This window comes from Lutra lutra, chromosome 14 (assembly GCF_902655055.1).
Source record: "Lutra lutra chromosome 14, mLutLut1.2, whole genome shotgun sequence".
NCBI classification, from domain to species: Eukaryota; Metazoa; Chordata; class Mammalia; order Carnivora; family Mustelidae; genus Lutra; species Lutra lutra.
Window position 1 is genome coordinate 36299333 of NC_062291.1, and position 19849 is coordinate 36319181.

At 35.0% G+C, this 19849-nt stretch overlaps 1 protein-coding gene across 3 annotated transcripts in view; it reads left to right on the forward strand.

Moving 5' to 3' along the window:
- The window catches only part of ADK (adenosine kinase), a 534854-nt gene that overhangs the window by 423405 nt on the left and 91600 nt on the right, over window positions 1–19849 (forward strand). For all 3 annotated transcript variants that reach the window (XM_047701923.1, XM_047701925.1, XM_047701924.1), the window contains 2 exons: window positions 7602–7637; window positions 16533–16647. In XM_047701923.1, the coding sequence (XP_047557879.1) occupies window positions 7602–7637; window positions 16533–16647 (151 nt within the window). The remainder of the gene's footprint in view (window positions 1–7601; window positions 7638–16532; window positions 16648–19849) is intronic.

A 19849-nucleotide genomic window follows, 5' to 3' on the forward strand; every position in this document is an offset into this window, starting at 1 on the left:
CATATGGTAATAAATGTCAGAGCACAGGTTGAAAATCCCCAAAAAGTTGTGTGTTATATTCCTTGGAAAACCCAGTACAGAAATTTTTGTGATAAAATTTATTTTAGAAAGCAGTTCTCAGGCGCATAATTTACTTACTGACTTTTCTCTACCCTTCATTTACTTTATTTTCAAATTAAAACTTTTCCTCATCAAAACTAGTGTATTAAAAATAAAATAACATTCAGTGTCATAAAAAGTATATAAATGATTTTTTAGATAGCATAAAGAAAAGATAATTCTTAGTGGAAGGACAGCATGAGGAAATATATAAAAGCTTAACCAACATAAGTCTTTATGATATATTGTATGAAAAGAAATAAACAGCAGGTAGTTATTTATTATTAAATATCAGCATGACTTAGAAATGTATCACTGCTACAGCTGTCTCAGACCTTATAATGGTGTTAGACTTTGATTCAATAATATTTTTCTCACCCAAGGATCTGGCACTACTTAAATATCTTACTTTACTCTCAGTAAGGTAATCATCGCTTCAGAATAATGAAAGACATTGTTATTTGAAATGAAACTTGATGCTAAAAAACAAATTTTATGTAAAAGATAATATACACTGGTTATCTGTGTAGAAGAAATTATTAACCATAATCAGTTACACAAAGGCATTTAGATAGTATGTAACTAAATTATCTTTTCATAATTTGCTCACCCTGTGATTGATCTGTTGACTACACTTACTTTGAGTTGATTTTTGTGAGAATTTTTGTAAGCATTAACATAATCTGAATTATCTTAATTGGGATGTGTTATATAACCTCGCTAAGTCTTAGGATTCTCATATATAAAATGTGGATGGTGATTCCAAACATAGCTTAGCTTGGTGCCTCTAACTTGGAATTCCTCAGAAGGCTGTAATCAAGATGTCAGCCACAGCTGTAATCATATCACTACTGGGGGAGAATCCACTTCCATTATTACTTATGTGTCTCTTGCCAAGCCTCAGATCCTCACCAGTTGTTAGCCATGGGCCATAGGTGACAGCTTTCCTCTAGAACAGGAGCTCAGAGAGAGCATATGAGCAAAAGAATAAACAAGGCATCCCATCACTTTTGTCATATATTTTTAGAAGCAAGTCATTAGGTCCACCCCACACTCGAGGGGAGGGAATTATACAAAAGTTTGAGTGTGAGCAGTCAGGGAATCATTGGAAGCCAATCTAGAGGCTATCTACTACAATATGATGCAGAGATAAGACAAATCATTGAATGTCCTTTGGATGCCTTAGAACTTGTTTGAACTATCCTGAGATCTTATCAAGAACCTGAATTCAATAGGCAAAATTATTTTACCTGTGAGGTTCCCATTAAATATTCCATTTATTCCTAGCAACAATCTAATGCGACAGATACTATTGGCATCAATTTTATTGATATAAACTGATATACTAAGTGACTTGCTCAAGATTGCTGTAAAACTATACCCTTAGTGTAGGTCTTCTGATTCTAAACCCTGTACTCTCTCCCTTTTTAAAAAATTTTTTAAGATTTTTTTTTTTTTAAGTAATTTCTATACCCAATGTGGGGCTTGAACTCACAACCCCAAGATCAAGAGTCACATGCTTCACCAACTAAGCCAGCCAGGGACCCCTGCCCCTGTACTCTTTGCATTTGGCCTCCTGAACGGTACTGTCTTACACTTAAGGCCACTCAAAGAGAGCATTATACATCCAATGTGTATACAAATATGTGAATTTTATATATAGAAAGAATATTCTTAGACTCTTAACATTCTTAGACACAGAAGACTGTGTTATAGACTCTCACCTATACCACACCATTTAGGATTTACAGTATTGTTTCAAATATTATTGAATCAAAGTCTAATACCATTTTAAGATCTGCAGTAGCTAATAGTAGTGATATACTTCTAGGTTAATAGTATCTGTTAGCTTGAAACTATACATAGGAGATGAATACTTGTTGAATGGAGAGGTAACAAAGTAAAACCAACATTACTGATTTGGTGGCTCTGTACACCGGTGGCTTTTCCCAAAGCTCTGGACTCCTGTTACTTGAGTGAGGACCATGGCAAGTCCCCCAGTGAATTTTCCGCTTCCTCCATGCTTTGGAGCAGCAAAGTAGTTTGTTTGGATAGATGAGCTGCTTTCTGTGAATAATCATCAGAAGTTACCTTTCTTTGGTCCTGAGTTGGATCTTCTCCTTTTTGTTTCATTCCATGAAGTTTCAGCCTATACCAGGACCCTTCATATCTGAGATCAAAAATAGAGTGGTAACATTAGCAAGCAGATAATGGTTCTAACTGGGTTCAGTGCCTTCAAGTGCAGAACAGGAAGTGCACGGGCAAGTATTACGAGCTATGGTAGTCATGGTAGTTAGTAGTCATACCCTTCAGACCACCCTGGAGAAAAGAGAGGTAAATATTGTTTTTAAAGGCATTTGCTAACTTCTCAGAATAACTTTGTGGTATGTTTAATAGGACCATAAAAAACTACCTTCCTTTAAAGAAGCAAAATAATAGTTCCCACAACTAAGAAATAAATTTCACAAAGTCAGAGGGTACAAGGCCAATATAGAGAAATCATTTGTATTTCCGTATAACTAGTAACAATTGGAACTGAAATAAGAATAAATAAGAATAGGGACGCTAGGTGGCTCAGTGGGTTAAACCTCTGCCTTCGGCTCAGGTCATGATCTCAGGGTCCTGGGATCGAGCCCCGCATTGGGCTCTCTGCTCAGCGGGAAGCCTGCTTCCCCTCTCTCTCTGCCTACTTATGATCTCTCTCTGTGTCAAATAAATAAATAAAATCTTAAAAAATAATAATAAATAATAATAAACCATAACACAACTTACAATTTTAGTTTAATATTGATTAGAGATCATTCTGCTTTATAAATTAAAACTGAGGTGTTATCAGACAAACTGCAGAGAAAACAGTTTTCTCCTCAACTGAATATAAAGGAAATAGCTCTTTGATATTCACAAACATGCACCTGAGTTTCTCCTTTCTTTCTGTATAACCTGAGGATTGTGCTTTCTAATAGTGGCTTGCTAATCCCTTTAAATAGCTCATAATGGAAGTATTCCATAGTTTTCATTAACCATGAATTTCAGCTTCTTCTTTTTTTTTTAAACCTCAAAACCCCTACTTGGTGGTTGTTTCACTAGCACCCTTTTAGCCTGGTCGATGAAGCAGCAAGCCTACTGCAAATCCTAAATAACGTGGTGTAGATGAGAGTCTGAGACTTTAATTATATGTCATTTTATTCACAACACTCAATTCCAGGAAGGAAAAAATGACTTTACTGTTGTAAAAGACATATTATGTGAGTATCGTTCATTGTAAACCAAAAATGATACTGTATTAGAGCATAGACAACAATGGGAACTAATTCTGAAAATGTGACCTGTCTGGGAAACTGCATAATAGTGAAAGTTATCAAAATGGAAAGAAGTGTTAATGTGAAATCCAGCCTTCTCAGAAATACTCTTTCTGGCCTGTTTGGTTTTGCTTTTGTTGCTTGTCATGCATGAATAAAAGTGCTACACTCTCAGGGGAGCAGGAAAGCCTCTGTCGGTTGTTTATTTCCTTAATCCCTCCTCCTTTGTGATTTTTGATGTCAGATCTAAAATGGAAAGCCTGTAAATATAATGATTATCACATGGATAATCACCTGCATTAGGAACCGCCCTGCTTCTCTATTCTAACCCTAGCTGTTCTCCACACGTCACATCCACTCTGCGGTTAGATTTTAACCTGACTGCTTCATTAGATTTGTGAACTCAGTACGTGGCGCCCTGGGGCAGCACAGATGGGGACGTGCTTGTTTTCTTTTCTCACTTTTACTGCAAAGACACACTAAAAAGTCCTTTTCAATTTAGTATGATCTGTTTACTTGGAATTAACCCTGATATTTGGAACCTGCCTTACTCTTTTGCCCACCATCCATGTCCCTTTTTCCTTCCCTGCTTCCAGACCTAATGCGTTTTCTTTTTGTCCCTCCATGCAGTGAATCTGAGGACTAAAATTCTGGTTAAAATTCTTCCTAGGTCAAACTGTTCCCCTGTGTTGTTTTATTATTTGTTTTGCTGGGAGGGAAAAAAGATGTTGTTCCATCATTGTATCTACAAACACCTTCAGATCAGAGGTTAGCTGTGGAAAGTCTGCAGTGATGTGAGCCAGCTGCCTTCTCTAATGGAGTGACTGGGGGCACCAGCTCAAGATCAAAAGAAGGTGGGAGGAAGTCAGGAGATAAGATCTTTTTAAGCTATGGAACAAGAGCTTAGCTTTTCAGTGATAGGGCACAGCTCGGCAAACCTGTGTGAGGGGGCGCTAAGATAAAAAATTGACTTGACTTTTCTCCAGCATGTCCTTCCTCAATCAGAAATATGTTGGCGCTTCAAATAGTTCACAGATGTGGAATTGTCCTAGAACCTGGTTTCCTTAAAGAATAATGATCTGACGTTTATATATGTGTCTTCTTGCAATTAGTCAGTTCCACTGTATCACAACAGAGCACAATTAATTGCTTTTTTATATCTGTGTGAGCAAAACTGGACATTAAAAAAGCATTTTAACTACTATATGTTGAATTTTGAGTTTTTTATGTCTTAGTGCAGTTTTAGTCATACAGCTTCTTCATATTAATTTTGTGTTCTAGTTCTCTGGGCATCTTTCATGCCTCTGATGAAGCTCTGTATAAATAAGCAGTTGTAGCAGAGCTTTTCAGTTATCTTTCTGATGTAAGAATTAGCTTGGTTAATTCTTGGACTGGACAACTTGGAAAAATATTATGTTGATATCTTTTGAAACTTGTCCTTTTCCTTGACATCCAGGCCAGCAAATATTATTAACTATCTGGTATATCAAATTCTATTATAAGTAAATTATCAAAGAGGCCAACCTTGCTTGTACCAATTGTTAAGATCATAATTCAATTTTTCATTAATCTACATCACCAAGGCTAACTTGATCAGCCTTATGCTTCTCTAGTGAACAGCCTAGGAATTGTACTTTCAGCTTATCTCTATTAACTTCAGCGTTTAGCTGTAATCATCCATTTCAACCTTTTCAAGCCCTCACAATGGGTCTTTAAATCTTTATGTCATTAGTATTTTGGACCATAAGTGCATACATACTTCTTTTTCCCAGTGTTTTCCTTAACACGTAGATAGTACCCAAATTTGTGCTGGAGACACTGACTTACTTTCTGCCTTACATGGTTTGGTGCGGCAGTCGTTTCACTTGAGTTGGATCTGCTCACTACTCAGGCTCAAATCCCATCCTTCTATTAATATCTCTTGGCAAAGATAATTTTGGAGGAATGTAAGTTAAGATGTAGAGGCTCTTGACAGTTGTCTGCAGTATTTTTTTTTTTTTCATTTTCAAGAGGGAAGTTGAGTTGAAAAGTAATATTGCTTCTATTTTCTCTTTCAGTCCTAAAATTAAAATATATGCAGAGAGTACAGAAAGGAAAAGGATTTGGTTACACAGATGTGTTTTTGTCACTTTGATGGCCTGTTTAAAGAGCATTAGTAGATATAGAAATGTTCATCAGATTATGCCCTTAAAATATTTAGGAACCTAGAAACACTGTGAATTTAAAAATTTTAACTAGGGGTGCCTGGTGGCTCAGTTGGTTAAGGGTGTGACTCTTGATTCCCACTCAGATTGTGATCTCAGGGTTGTACGATCCAGCCCCACATCATGCTCCACACTCAGCATGTAGTCTGCTTGAAATTCTCTCTTCCTCTCTAACCCTCCCCCACCACACTTTCTATTTCTCTCTCTCTAATAAGTAGATAAAATCTTTTAAAAACAAAATAAAAATTTTAACTTTTTGGGGGGCGCCTGGGTGTCTCAGTGGGTTGAGCCTCTGCCTTCCGCTCAGGTCATGATCTTAGGGTCCTGGGATCGAGCCCCGCATCGGGCTCTCTGCTCAGCGGGGAGCCTGCTTCCCCCTCTTTCTCATCCTCTCTGCCTACTTGTGGTCTCTGTCTGTCAAATGAATAAATAAAATCTTTAAAAAATTTTTTTTTAACTTTTTTTTAAATGTTCAACCTTTGTTACCCTGATATTATATAAAAGAGAAATTGGGGAGAGGAAGACTATGTACTATAAAAGTTTTCCAACAGACAAAGTAGAAATACTAAACACATCTAGATTTTTTTTCCCCAGGAAAACATCTTCCAAATATGACTTGATAATTCTGAATAACCTCAATGAGAAAGAAAAGGTAGGAAAAAGAAAATATCCAAAAAAGTGGCATCTTTGAACAATTAGCTCCATGAAAAACTTAGATTGGAAAAAAGGCAACAAAATACCAATTTGAAATGAGCATCAAACAAAGACAATGCTAACAAATGGTATGACAATATATTGAAAATTTCAGTGATAAAATATATCTAGATTTAATAGTTGATAACATTTTGACATTTTTACTTCACTTTAATTTTTTTAATATTCTGAAGTAAATTACATATATTATGCCATTTTATCCCTAAATACTTCAGAAGAAACCTCTAAAATTAAGCACATTTACCTTATCAAATAATAATTCCTAATGTTATCTCAATCCTATTTCATAATCAAATTTCTCTAACTGTCTGAAAAATGCCTTTCTTGAATGGTTTGTTAAAAACAAGATTCAGTTAAGGTGTGTACATTGCTCTTGGTTATTTTTACCCTCCCCAAGTTCTCATGACCTTGATTTTTTGGAGAGACCAGACTATTTGTCCTGTAGGATGTCCCTACTTTATGGATTTGTCCATTTACTTTCTCATTGTATCATTTAACTTGTTCTCCTATCCTCTATATTTTCTGTAGACTGCAGTTATTAAATTGAAGTTTTGATTAATTAATGTTAAAAATATGGCCAGTAAACTTTATGGGTAGTGCTATGTCCTTTAATGGCATCATAATGGAAGGCACAGAATATTTGGTGATTCCACTATTAATGATGAAAAAAATGATAAGATTGATCACTGGGTTAAGGTGATGACAGCTTGATCCTTCCATTATAAAGTTATACTTTGCTCCCCGTGACCAGCATATAATCTGTGATATTTTGATTCCATGAAATACCCAGCTTCCTGTCATCCTTTTATCCAAGAAATTTAGCATCCATTGATGATTCTTGCCTGAATAAATTTCATTAGGGGTTGCAAAATGGTGATTCTCTGAATCTATACATTTATTAGCAGACATTCTTCTTTGCAGAAGTACTTTCTGAAAGGCATTGTTTCAATTAAAAACACAACCACCAGTATGTTCCTTAGGTTCCAAATGATTGTCTCTCTTTGCTGGGGTCAAAACACCTGAACTCACTGTGACAGCTACAGTAAAAACATGTACTACATCTTCTTTATTCCAACTTGTGAAGTGTGTTGACATTATGCTGCCTTTTTTTTTTCATGCCAAGGAAAAAAAGAAATCTTTTTTGGTGTAAGAATAAAAATTGAACTGTGTGGGTATATTGAGATAATTGTGTAAAAAGAAGACTATTTGAATGAGTTTCAAAATGGATTATTTCTTCATTACCTAGCACTTTATAATTAACTGTTCTTTTTTTTTTTTATTTCAGGAAGCTGCCACTTTTGCTAGAGAGCAAGGCTTTGAGGTGAGTTAACCCACAATTGCACACTAAACAGATCCTAAAGGTTTTTTTCTAGCTGATAATGAAGTTCTTTTGGACAGTGATTGATGTGCTATTATACTCTCAGAGCCTCGCAGCAGTTGCCATGGAAACTTGGCAGTCGTCATGGTTTCTTTGTTCTGCCAGCACAGTGTTATGACGCACTCTGCTAGGTCTGCACCCAACATCGCCTACAGATGTTATTTATTGAATTTTGAAAAGCCTCTTGGGAAGCCAAGAGGTTGGGCACGGTTTCAAGCTGCCTCTGCAGATATGGGGCCTGTCAGTTTGTTCAGTTAAAAAGCTACCTCATTAGCTGTATTACATTTCATAAGGATTCACTGCTAAAGCAGTGGTGGAGCAAGACTAAATAGTGAAATATAATGTTATTTAAATAATTTCACCCCTACCACATGTAGATTATCATTATGCAAATTAATTTCCAAAAGGTTGTACTTAACAGTTGTTATGAACTGATTAATTTAAATCCTGCTCATATAAACTTCCTGCTTTAATCTTTTTTCCCCATCTCTCTCTCTCTCTCTCTTTCTTTCTTGATAGCATAAAACATATAAATTTTCTGAAACCAAATATCAATAATTGGCTTTAATTTCCAAGTCTTAATTCTGTTTTCCTAGTGGAAATATTAGTTGTCAAGATTCAAAACTCCATGTGGTAGTTGTTGGCAAAATTAGGATACCAGACAAGATCATGTTTTTATCTATAAAATATCCATCTTCTAGGTAATTGTTAGAAAACACTGGCTTTAATCTGAACCCAGATTAACTGACAGTGAATTCATAAACCGAGTTTATAAGTTTATAAGCATCATATTTATGAGCCAGAACTATGTAGAATGCTGTGTTCTATACAGCAACTTAGAATGTTGCATGGTAGTAATTTTTAAAAATTAAAGTGACTAGAGCTGGAATATAGAAACTCTTTATTTACATGCTCAGTATTGTCTACCATCTAGAGAAGCTGTGAGCATTGATTAGATCTATCAGTAAGCTCACTTTGAACTCTTCAAAGTGTTGTATGAATTTGTGAGGGAGCTATTATTTAAATGTACTAAAGGCAGATTCATTATCGAGCAACAAAGTAATACATGTGCATGTTACCCATGTCATAGGACTTGACAACCAGATGTAAAGCTTCCTCTTCTTGGAGGAAGACAATAGCTTGTGGTATACGTATTCTATGAAAAAACACTATCAGTGCAGAAAAGCTTGCCTCAAAATACTTGATTATTAGAACTATGATAGCTGCTTGGGAGTTTTCTTTTTTTGTTTTATTATATTCTTATAAATATAGGTTTGAGTCACATGTAGAAGGAATAAAAATTTCCAAGTATTTATTGAATCTAATTTAAGTTTCACTTTGTAATTTCCCAAACTGGCAATTGGTATTCACAAGTAAATATACTCAGGGTAATATTTAATTCAAATGTTTTGATCATGAAAATGTAAGTAAATGTTTTAAATTAAAGTTTCAGTAATGATAAGTTTTAATATTAACAATCAATATTCTCTTTTGTTACATCAGTATTCTCCATAGATAAGAGCTTGTCGAATGTAAATTTATAGCTTGTTTTCAGTGCTAACATTAAAAAATGTATTTTAGTTATGGAAAATAACTGGTTTTGTATATGCTTAGAAATATAACATGTTGCGTAACAAATGATCATGACTCTGTAGTGCCTGCAGATAATAATTTTTAAATAGTTTATCAAACCCAAATTCATACTTTTATTGCCCACTTGAGCTACATGCTTTGAATATATTTGCTTTAAATTCAGTCTTAGGGACAAACTAGTTTTTCTACTCTCTACTAACTGGCACCATATTAACCTTTCCATTGGTTCTTATTTGCTGACACTTAGAATTGTTTTTTTTTTAAACCATAAATCTGCCATAATTGATTACAGCATATAAACATGATGATGTTTATAATAGTATATCTTATTACCTTCTAACATAGCAAAACTACTCTGTTGGTGATGCTGACAGTGATATGTTAGATTAGGTAAAGCACACCATGTCTTGATGTGTCCCTTCATGGATTCCCTAAAATACTACAAGCGTTGCAAAATACATAAGAGCCATGAGTAGAATATTTTTATTATTAAATATAACCCACATATGGAATGCTATCTAGGGGAATTCAATTATTTTAAAATGTCATAAAAGTTTCTTTAGACCATTAGATAGTAAGAGGAAAGCCTAGGTTTGAAACTTGGTGTTTTTAAAGAATCAAACAAGAATAAATGACTTTATCTTAACAGTTTAATACATATAGAAATGTGTCAGTGCTCGCAGGTCTACTGTGACAAACTAGTCAAGATCTGCATTTTATCCCTCTCAACCTTAATTTTACCTCTAAATTGGGACATGAATGAGGAAAGAAATGAAAAGATTAAAAAGAAAGGTGAGCATTTTTTTTCTTTGGACCAGCTCTGCTGTCCTACTCTTATTTTCTATTATAAATCCCAATCAGTTCCCAAAGCCACTGAGTATTGCCACTAGTGATATGTCTGTTAACAGACCAGTCCAAATGCCTCTAAAAATAAACAGTGTTTATTCATCAGGAAATATCTTCAGTAGCATTGTTTATGCTAGTCTGGTTAGCTTCTCTGCAAATTTTAGATAATCTTTCTTTTTAAAAAAATCTTTAATCTTTAAAATGAATTGGGCAATTTTTAGTAAGAAGAGGCAGCTTAGGAGGCCACTGGAGAATGAGATAAAAACTGGAGCTGGGCAGAGCACAAAGCAGAAGAGAGAGGAGATATATATATATATATATCGAGATATATATATATATGATAGAAAATTGCATACTGCCTGATTTAAATGACAGACCTGCTAAGAATTTAAAATGACAATTCTTGAGGTAAAAAGTTTCATGAGGCCTTTTTTTATTCTGGAAAGTCAGGTCAGACTGCAGTGTGTTTTTAAATCTACTTTATCTTGAACTGATGCGATTAAAGGTTTGTATTCTTAGAACCTAAATAAAAATAAGGTACTTAAAAATATGTTAAGGTACTTAAAAATATGTTTCATTATGAAACATTTTAAAAGCTGTATTGAAAACTGATTTAAATTAAATGCAGAAAAAAAGATAAAAAATAAATTATATAAAGAAAATCCCTCCAAAACCTAAATACAGTATTCTTTGTATTTTCATTCTTTGTGCAATGGAATTGATGCCAAATGATGAGGATAATTCATACCTTCTCTACGGGGTCATTTATTCAGTTTACTCCAAGCAACAAATTTTAATTTTATTTTATATCTCTAACATATATTACTTCTCACTACAGAGGAAACAAAACAATCCTTTTCCTTTTTCCAACTTTTCCCCCACAGACCCTGACTCTATCCAGAGGATCTCAGACTTGTAATATTTCTCTGACCATTGATGACTCTATCATCTTCTACCACTGAGACAAGAAAGTATTGAATTATGTTATCCAATATGGCATCCATTAGCCACATATGGCTATTTAAATTCAAAATTAATCAAAATTAAATAAAATTTAAAATTCAGTTCCTAAATCTCTATAGGCACATTTCAAGTCTGCTCTATAGCCTGTGTAGCTAGGGACTACCATAGTAGACGGCAGATGTAGAACATACCCATCATCACAGAAAATTCCATTGATCAACACTGGAGAGAAGGTCCACAGAGTATTCAGGAGGTATTTATTCCCAAAGAATTCTCCCAGGATTTTTCTAAGGTTCTTGTGTTCCTCACAGATACAAAGAATACAATGAATGATCACCCAGAGTTTCTAGAAATAAGACACTAGATTAGGTTCTGCTGGCTAAGAGAGTACAATGCTGCTTTTCTAGGTGACTGAGTCCCAAAAGAGGACAGTTTTAAAGTAACAGAAAGAGAAAGGTAGTCTTTTAATTCTCTTCATTTAGTCACTTTTCATTCAATAAATATTTACTGAGCACTAACTCTGTGCCTAACACTTTGATAGACCCTGAAGACAAGAAATGATCAGAGAGTGAACTGTGAAAGAAAACGTGAGAGAGGTTCCTATTTTTTAGATACAATAGTCATGGAATGACTCTCTGAGGAAAGTAAAACTTGAAAAATATGGATATCTAGCATTGACAGACAAAAGCAAGACAAACAAACAACAGGAAAACAAATTTCAAACAGAGGGAACAGGATTACACAGGCTCCCAAAGGGGAAAGAGCATAATGTGCTGTGTACTCCAAGAACTGACAGAAGGCCAGTGTGACTGGAATGAAGTAAGCGAGGAGGAGGTAGTAGGAGATAAGACTCAAGACTGACACGTCAAGTGAACACCATAATTATTATAGGAGTTTCTATTTAGAAAACAAAAGAATGTGATATGGTTAAGTGAAGCAATGTGTGGGAACACTGCAATTGGTATTCTATAGGAGTAGGTAGATTATGACAGTATTAACATTTGTATCATCAGCTTGTTAAAAATGGAATAAAGAGAGTGTATTCTTTAATTTGGAAGACAATGCTAAATTTAAGTGTGTGATCAGCAGTGACAATAAAAGCATAATTTAACATTTATAAAATACCTCACAGTTTATAAAACCTTTTTCAACATGTGATTAATACATTTAATATTCACACAAACCTTTTGGGGTTAGGTAGGGCATGTATTGCCATATCAGTTCAACAGACAATAAAACAGGCTACATGACTTGTTCAAGGTCACACTGATATATCATGGAGCCAGAACCAGAGCCAGCTCTTTAAGTCTCGTACTCTTTATATACTACACTTCTTTCTTACTCACATCCTAACATATTGGAGGAGGAGATTAGATTTCCAAATGACCTTGGAAAATGAGAAATATCTTGGAAGTCAAAAATTGAAAATCACTAGGGTAAAATACAAGCCAGAATAATTAAGAGGAAAAAATAGCAAACTTAAATACAAGATCAGTAATGACTTGTGCATGTGGCAGAAAAATTATTTCAGTTGAACATGCTATAGTTTTGTGATAACAACAGAAACCACACTGCCGGAATTCAAAAGGCAGTACGATCTGTGGCTAGCATAGAATATTGGTTAAGAGTGTAATTTCTGGAGTCAGACTTCGTGGGTGCTAGCCCTGGCTCCACCACTTAGTGTATTTATGACCTTAGGAAGCTTCTTACCCTGTGACTCAGTTTACTCACCTACAAAATGAGGATATGAGAATAATACCTACTGTCTGTAGAAGTTAGATTTAGTGAGCACTTCAGAGCTATATCCATTGCTTATAGCTAAATTGTATGAGCTTTCTTCTACTCCTTCCCCCTTTTTCATTTCTCTCCTCCCTTATTAGATACCATAATTGAATTCCCAATACTCAAAACTCTTGAGGCCCTTTCTAGAGATTTTGGGGCAATCTCAGGATATGACAGTTTTGGAGAGTATTAAAATGATGGTCATTAGAGGAAAGAAATTAATACTTATTAAGTATGTAGCATGTGCTAAGTATTGCATTAAGGTCTTTCACTTACCGCATCTTCTTTCATCCTCACAACAATTATTTTCAACTTTTTATTTTGAAATAATTTAGACTTAGGAAATTCGCAAAAATAGTACACTCAGCTTTCCCTAACGTAACATCTTAAAGGAATGAAAGTATGATGATCAAAACAAGGAAGTTAACATTAGTATGCTACCAATAACTGAGCTACAGTCTTTATTCAAATTTCACCAGTTTCTCCTTAACTCCCTTTTCTGTTTGAGAATCTAATCCAGGAAAACAAACTGCATTTATTTGTCATGTCTCCTTTGTCTCTTCCTATCTGTGACAGTTTCTCATTCTTTCCTAGTTCATGTTCCTGAGCTTTTTGAAGAGTACTTGCCAATCATTTTATAAATGCCCCTCAATTTGAGTTTCTCTCATATTTTCTGTTAATTAAGTTGAAGTTACACATTTTGCCAGAAATACCGCGGATGTGATTTGGCCTTCTCAGTGCATCATATTGGGGATGTGCATGATGTCCCATTATCTTAATGTTGGTGATGTTCACTTTCATCACTGGGTTTAGGTGATGTTTGCCAGTTTATTTTTTATAAAGTTACTATTTTCTTATTGTATTTAATAAATATCTTGGGGGTGATATTTAGGACTGTGCAAATATTTCACCTACTAATCTGTAATGGGAAGTATCTTAAGAGAGATACTGTGCAAATATCTAGATTCTCTTGAAACTTCTGCCCACTATTTGGGCATATTTCTCCCCCAACATCATTTTTCTTTTCTTTTTTTGAAAGATTTTATTTATTTATTTGACAGATCACAAGTAGGCAGAGAGGCAGGCAGAGAGAGAGAGAAAGGAGGAAGCAGGCTTCCCGCTGAGCAGAGAGCCCGATGTGGGGCTCCATCCCAGTGGGGCTCCATCCCAAGACCCTGGGATCATGACCGAAGGCAGAGGCTTTAACCCACTGAGCCACCCAGGCGCCCCCCAACATCATTTTTCTCAAAGATTTTATTTGAGAGAGACAAACAGAGAGAGGGAGAGCATGCGGGGGGGGGGGAGGGGGCAAAGGGAGAGGGAGAGAGAGTCTTAAAGCAGACTCCCATTCTGAGCACAGAACCCGAGGCAGTGCTTGATCCCATGACCCTGAGATCACAACCTGAGCTGAAACCAAGAGTTAGATGCTCAACTGACTGTACCCCTCAGGCACTCCCCACCCAATGTCTTTTAACATAAATATTTACTTAGTTTTGTAGATGAGGAAATGAGCCTCACAAAGGTTTATTTACCTGTTCAAGATGCACAAATCTAGGTGTGTCACTCTCTGAAGTCCCTTGTAATTTCATAATTCTGCTAAGATGTTAGCCCAAGTATAAAGGAGAAGAATCTATAGGGAGGTGGAGATAGCTGCAGAACTAGAAATATTTAGCTTTGAGAAGACAAAATTGAGGCTTAAAGAGAAGTTTTCATACTAGATGGGCATCAACTATTGAGGCCAAAACAATGACTCCTCAAAGGCATAGTAAGAAATTTAGATTTGGTCTTCACTGAAGTGTGATCCCAGAGTGACAGAGTTGTTTTGTATGAACTGTGGACATGGATACAATTAGAATAAAGTTTGACCATCTTGTAAAGATTTGTGTTTTATATTTGGAAAATTTATTTCAATCTTGAATTGCCATTTTTATAAGATTTCATTTGAGACATAAGAAAGGTTTCTTTGATTAGGTTACAAAAAAAACCCCATAAAAAATACATATATCTTCCTACTGGCGTGGTAGAAGACAACCATAGATTCTCATTCTTAATTTATTCCTTATACCACATTGAAGAAAGACCTCTATTTTAAAAACATTGCATAGATGGCATTCTGCTCCCAAGATGATAAAGTGAATGTGTTTCTGGGTTTTACCCCTTTATCTTTATTAAATATGAATCTACTCAATCATAAGCAGAACTCCGACAGTTGTAAAACCTAAGTGTGGTAAGGAGATTAGGAGAATATATGTCAGTCATTCTAATTAAGTGTATACATTTATTTGAGAGCACGAAAACATTGTAATTATGTGGCTTTTTCTGATTTTTTTTTTTTTTTTTTTTGGTCCTTTCAGCTGTTACTAGTCATTTCTAATAGTCGTTCCCCCAAAACTGAGGAAATTTCTTTTCTTATATTATCAGACTTCAGGCTTAGTTTTGTTCTAAAATAAGCAACCAAAAGTGAAATAGTCAGCGTGTTCAAAAGGTCGGCAGCATTGTCTTACCACACATGGCTGTTCTTTTCAGAAACAGAGGTTGTCTGGAATTATCATGTTAGGTGTAGAAAAAGCTTAGCTTCATGTATCATCTGGAATTTCTTAAGTATGTAGTGAACAAACAACATACAAATATTTCACTAAAGATTTTCATACCTTTAAAAATGTCATAGTTCCTGATGTTCTCTGTAACCATTATGACTTGTCTACCTTGAGTACCTAAATTTTTTGTCCTATATATTCTAATTAAACTTTCTTGATTCCACTCAGATATATTTCTCCTCTGGTATGTCTCTCTCCATAACTGTTTGAAATTGCACAGTGATAGAGTACCAATAAAGCCCAAACCATAGATGGATTAGAGACCCACTGAATTCAGACATGAATTTTTAAATTACCTAACATTGTTGAAAACATGACTCTAAACATCCTACTGATGATAGCTCAAGATTTAGATTTCAAGTCAAAACATTTATGATGTAAAACTTCATGAGGTATGTGATATGAAAAATAGCATCAGGTTTCTAGAATTAATTTGTAGATTTTTTTAACTTTATCTTTTTGAAACAGCATCTCCTTCTCTCATTTTAGTTCTTTGGAAGATTTGGCATTTTAACGACATTATTTCCAGAGTCAGCATAATTCTCCAAACCTCTAAAATAATTAAATATCTCCCCCTCTTTTCTTTTTTTACAAATCTCTCTTTAATTGGAAATTTGAAAATTGGCTATTTGCTGATATTGAGAAATTATTGTTAACTTTTTAAAATATAATAGTTATGTGGTTATGTTTAAGTCCTTACCTTTCAGGGGTACATAATAAAACATTTACAAGTAACATTATATTGTATCTGGGATTTGCTTCAAAATAATGTAAAGGCAAGTGGGTGAGACTATAGATTAAATAAAATTTATCATAAATTTTAAATTGTTGCAACTTGATGGTGGGTTCCTTGGAGGCTCTTGTACTATTTACTTTTGTATATGGTTAAAATTTTAAAAGAACAACTCTTATAATGGAAGTGTGTATCCCTCCTGTTTTGAATAATGGGGGTGTGTATCCCTCCGATTTTTAACATGATGAGCTAAATCCTTAATCTACTAGTAACTTTCGTTTTATTGTACTGTTATGAGAACTTTTTCATCCTCTTTATTAATAGACTGAAGACATTAAAGAGATAGCCAGAAAGACACAGGCTCTGCCAAAGGTGAACCCGAAGAGGCAGCGAATTGTGATCTTCACCCAAGGGAGAGAAGATACTATAATGGCTACAGGTACGTGTGGAAATTATGTGCAAAGCCCAGTATAATGAAGATTAGTCATTTATGATAGAATTCTGTATTCTTTATAATTTATTTGAAAACAGCATACTTTTCTTTTTATTTTTTTTTACCACCTTCATGCATTTTGCTTTCCCCACTCCAGGCCCTGCATCTGGCAACCACCAATCTGTTCTCTGTATTTATAAGTTCAATTTTGCTTTTTTTTTTTTTTTAGTTTCTACATACCAGTAAGATCATACAGTATTTGTCTTTCTCTCTCTGAATGATTTCACTTAGCATAATGCACTCAGGATTCATCCATATTGTTTAAATGACAGGATTTTCTTCTCCTTCTTTAGGACTGGATAATATTCTATCATACACACACACAAACACACACATTTCCCATTCATCCATCAATGGCCACTTAGCTATTGTCTTAGCTATTATAAATAATGTTGCAATGAACATGGGGGTTGTCGATATCTTTTTAAGTTAGTGTTCTTATTTCTTTCAGATAAATACACACATATGGAATTGTGGATCATATGGTAGTTCTATTTTTAATTTTTTGAGGAACTTCCATACCAAGTTAGAGTCCCACCAGCAGTGTACATGTCTCCATGTCCTCACCTACATTTATTTCTTATCTTTTTTATAATAGGCATTCTAACAGGTGTGAGATGTCTCACTGTGGTTTTGATTTACATTTCCTTGATGATTACTATTGTTAATCATCTTTTCATGTGCATGTTGGGCATCCATAATAACGATCCAGTTTCATTCTTTTGCATGTGACAGCTTTCCCAGCACCACTCATTGAAGACACTGTCCTTTCCAGGTGTCTATCTATTTTTATGCCAGTACCATACTGATTTGATTGCTCTCTCTTTGTAATATAGTTTGAAATCAGGAAGCGTGATGCCTCCAGCCTTGTTCTTTCTCAAGGTTGCTTTTACTATTAGGGGTCTTTTGTGGTTCTATATAAGTTTTAGGGTTGTTTGTTCTATTTCTGTGAAAATGTACCTTTTGCACTGTTTTTATCTTAGTAGATAAACTTACCTTCTACCTCAGTAGAGAAGATTTCATTTTCAAGAAGGTCATTTATTAAAATTCAGTTGAGTAAATCCACTTTGATTATTTATTTTTTTTTTAAAGATTTTATTTATTTATTTGACAGAGAGATCACAAGTAGGCAGAGAGGCAGGCAGAGAGAGAGGAGGAAGCAGGCTCCCTGCCGAGCAGAGAGCCCGATGTGGGGCTCGATCCCAGGACTCTGAGATCATGACCTGAGCCGAAGGCAGCGGCTTAACCCACTGAGCCACCCAGGCACCCCGCCACTTTGATTATTTTGTTTGCTCTGATATTTTGGAGATACTGTCAGTCTAGTAATGTCTTTCCTGAAAAAAAAAATTTACTTAGCAAATTCCTGTGCTTAACTTAAATAAATTTATCTAATTATAAACATATAAAATCCAGAGATAAGTTACTTCCTCAGCTTTAAACTTTAAGAAGAAAACCTCACTTCTGTTTTTACTCAGTCATCTATTTTCTTACACAGAAATAAAATAGGAATTTTATCTAGCAAACAAACATTTTATTGGTTAAATGATTAATATTTTCAGTATGATGCTACCTACTATTGAAGCCAAATACAAACCTGTTTTTTTTTTTTAAAGATTTTATTTATTTATTTGATAGAGGGAGATCACAGGCAGGCAGAGAGAGAGGGGGAAGCAGGCTCCCTGCTGAGCAGAGAGCCCGATGTGGAACTCGATCCCAGGACCCCGAGATCATGACCTGAGCTGAAGGCAGAGGCTTTAACCCACTGAGCCACCCAGGTGCCCCCAAATACAAACCTGTTAATTCTGTCTGAACCATTAAGATTAAAGCCCACCAGTTAATAATAATTATTACAAACAATAACAATTAATTACCTTTGTGGGTTTTTTTAGTACACTGCTAAACAGAAATTTAAGATATGAGCCTTAAACATCTAACTGGGAAATAAAATTAATATACATAAAAATATAAATACAAAGAAGTATAATTATACTTCTTGATTATTGATACTAACTGTATGGGTTATGTTGACTCAGAGAAGGAGATCAACTGATTAAGCCTGAAGAAAGATGTTATAATGACTATGAAGTAAATTTTTGTTGAATTAAATCTATAAGCCTGAAAAAGGGTCAAAGAAGAAATTATTGTTAAATTTTGGAGAGAAAGAACCTTAGAAGGAATTCATTACAACTTTCTTACTTTAGAATTGTCAAAAGCAAGATTCAAAGACTTACTTCCAAAAATATTTATTGCATAATAATTCAGTGAGTGACAAATAGTGAAGTGGGGTTAGAGAGAAAATGAGGTTCATCATTAGTTAGTAATTGTAGAGCTGGGTGATGGATGTACAAGGGGTGGTCATTATGTTATTACTTCCACTTGTGTATATGTTCTAGATTTTCCATGATTAAAATTATAAAACAGAAAGACAGAAAACTAAAAAATAATTTTCAGTCAAGAATCAGAGATATGGCGGTGCCTGGGTGGCTCAGTCAGTTGAGAGTTCAGCTCTTGGTTTCTCCCTGGATCATGATATCGGGGTTGAGGGACCAAGCCCCGCATCTACTCTGGCTCAGTGGGGAGTCTGCTTGAGATTCTCTTCCTCTCCCTCTGCCCCTCCCCATGCTCATGCTCACACTCTCTCACTCTCTAAAATAAACTTAAAAAAAAAAAAAGAATCAGAGATAGTAAGTGATTTTCCCAAGACACATTGATATCCTTGCTGAGCCTTGAATTCTAGGAAGGATTTAAAGAAAGGAGGGCAATCCAGTCATATTATCGAAGAGGATCATATGAGCAAAGGCATCAGGTACCATATAATCTTTTATTGTAATGACAGAAAAAGCCACATGTTAATTTTGCAAGAGGGAAAAGAAATGTCATGAAAAGATACCCCTGCATTGATAATAACTATCTGGATTGCTGTCTTCCTATAGCACGTGGCCTGTTCCTGTCTTAGCAATACACAGTGTTTGGGAAAGTGAAAAACATGCAGACTTCTTATCTTACAGGAACTGTAGTACGGCCTGCAGATTCATAAAATGCTATTTGGTTGCTCTTTATGGAGACATTTATTTTAAGGCTTTATATATTCTAGATATACATGTCATACAAGTGTCTTCCTCATTGTGAATTTGCAAATTTCCCCAAA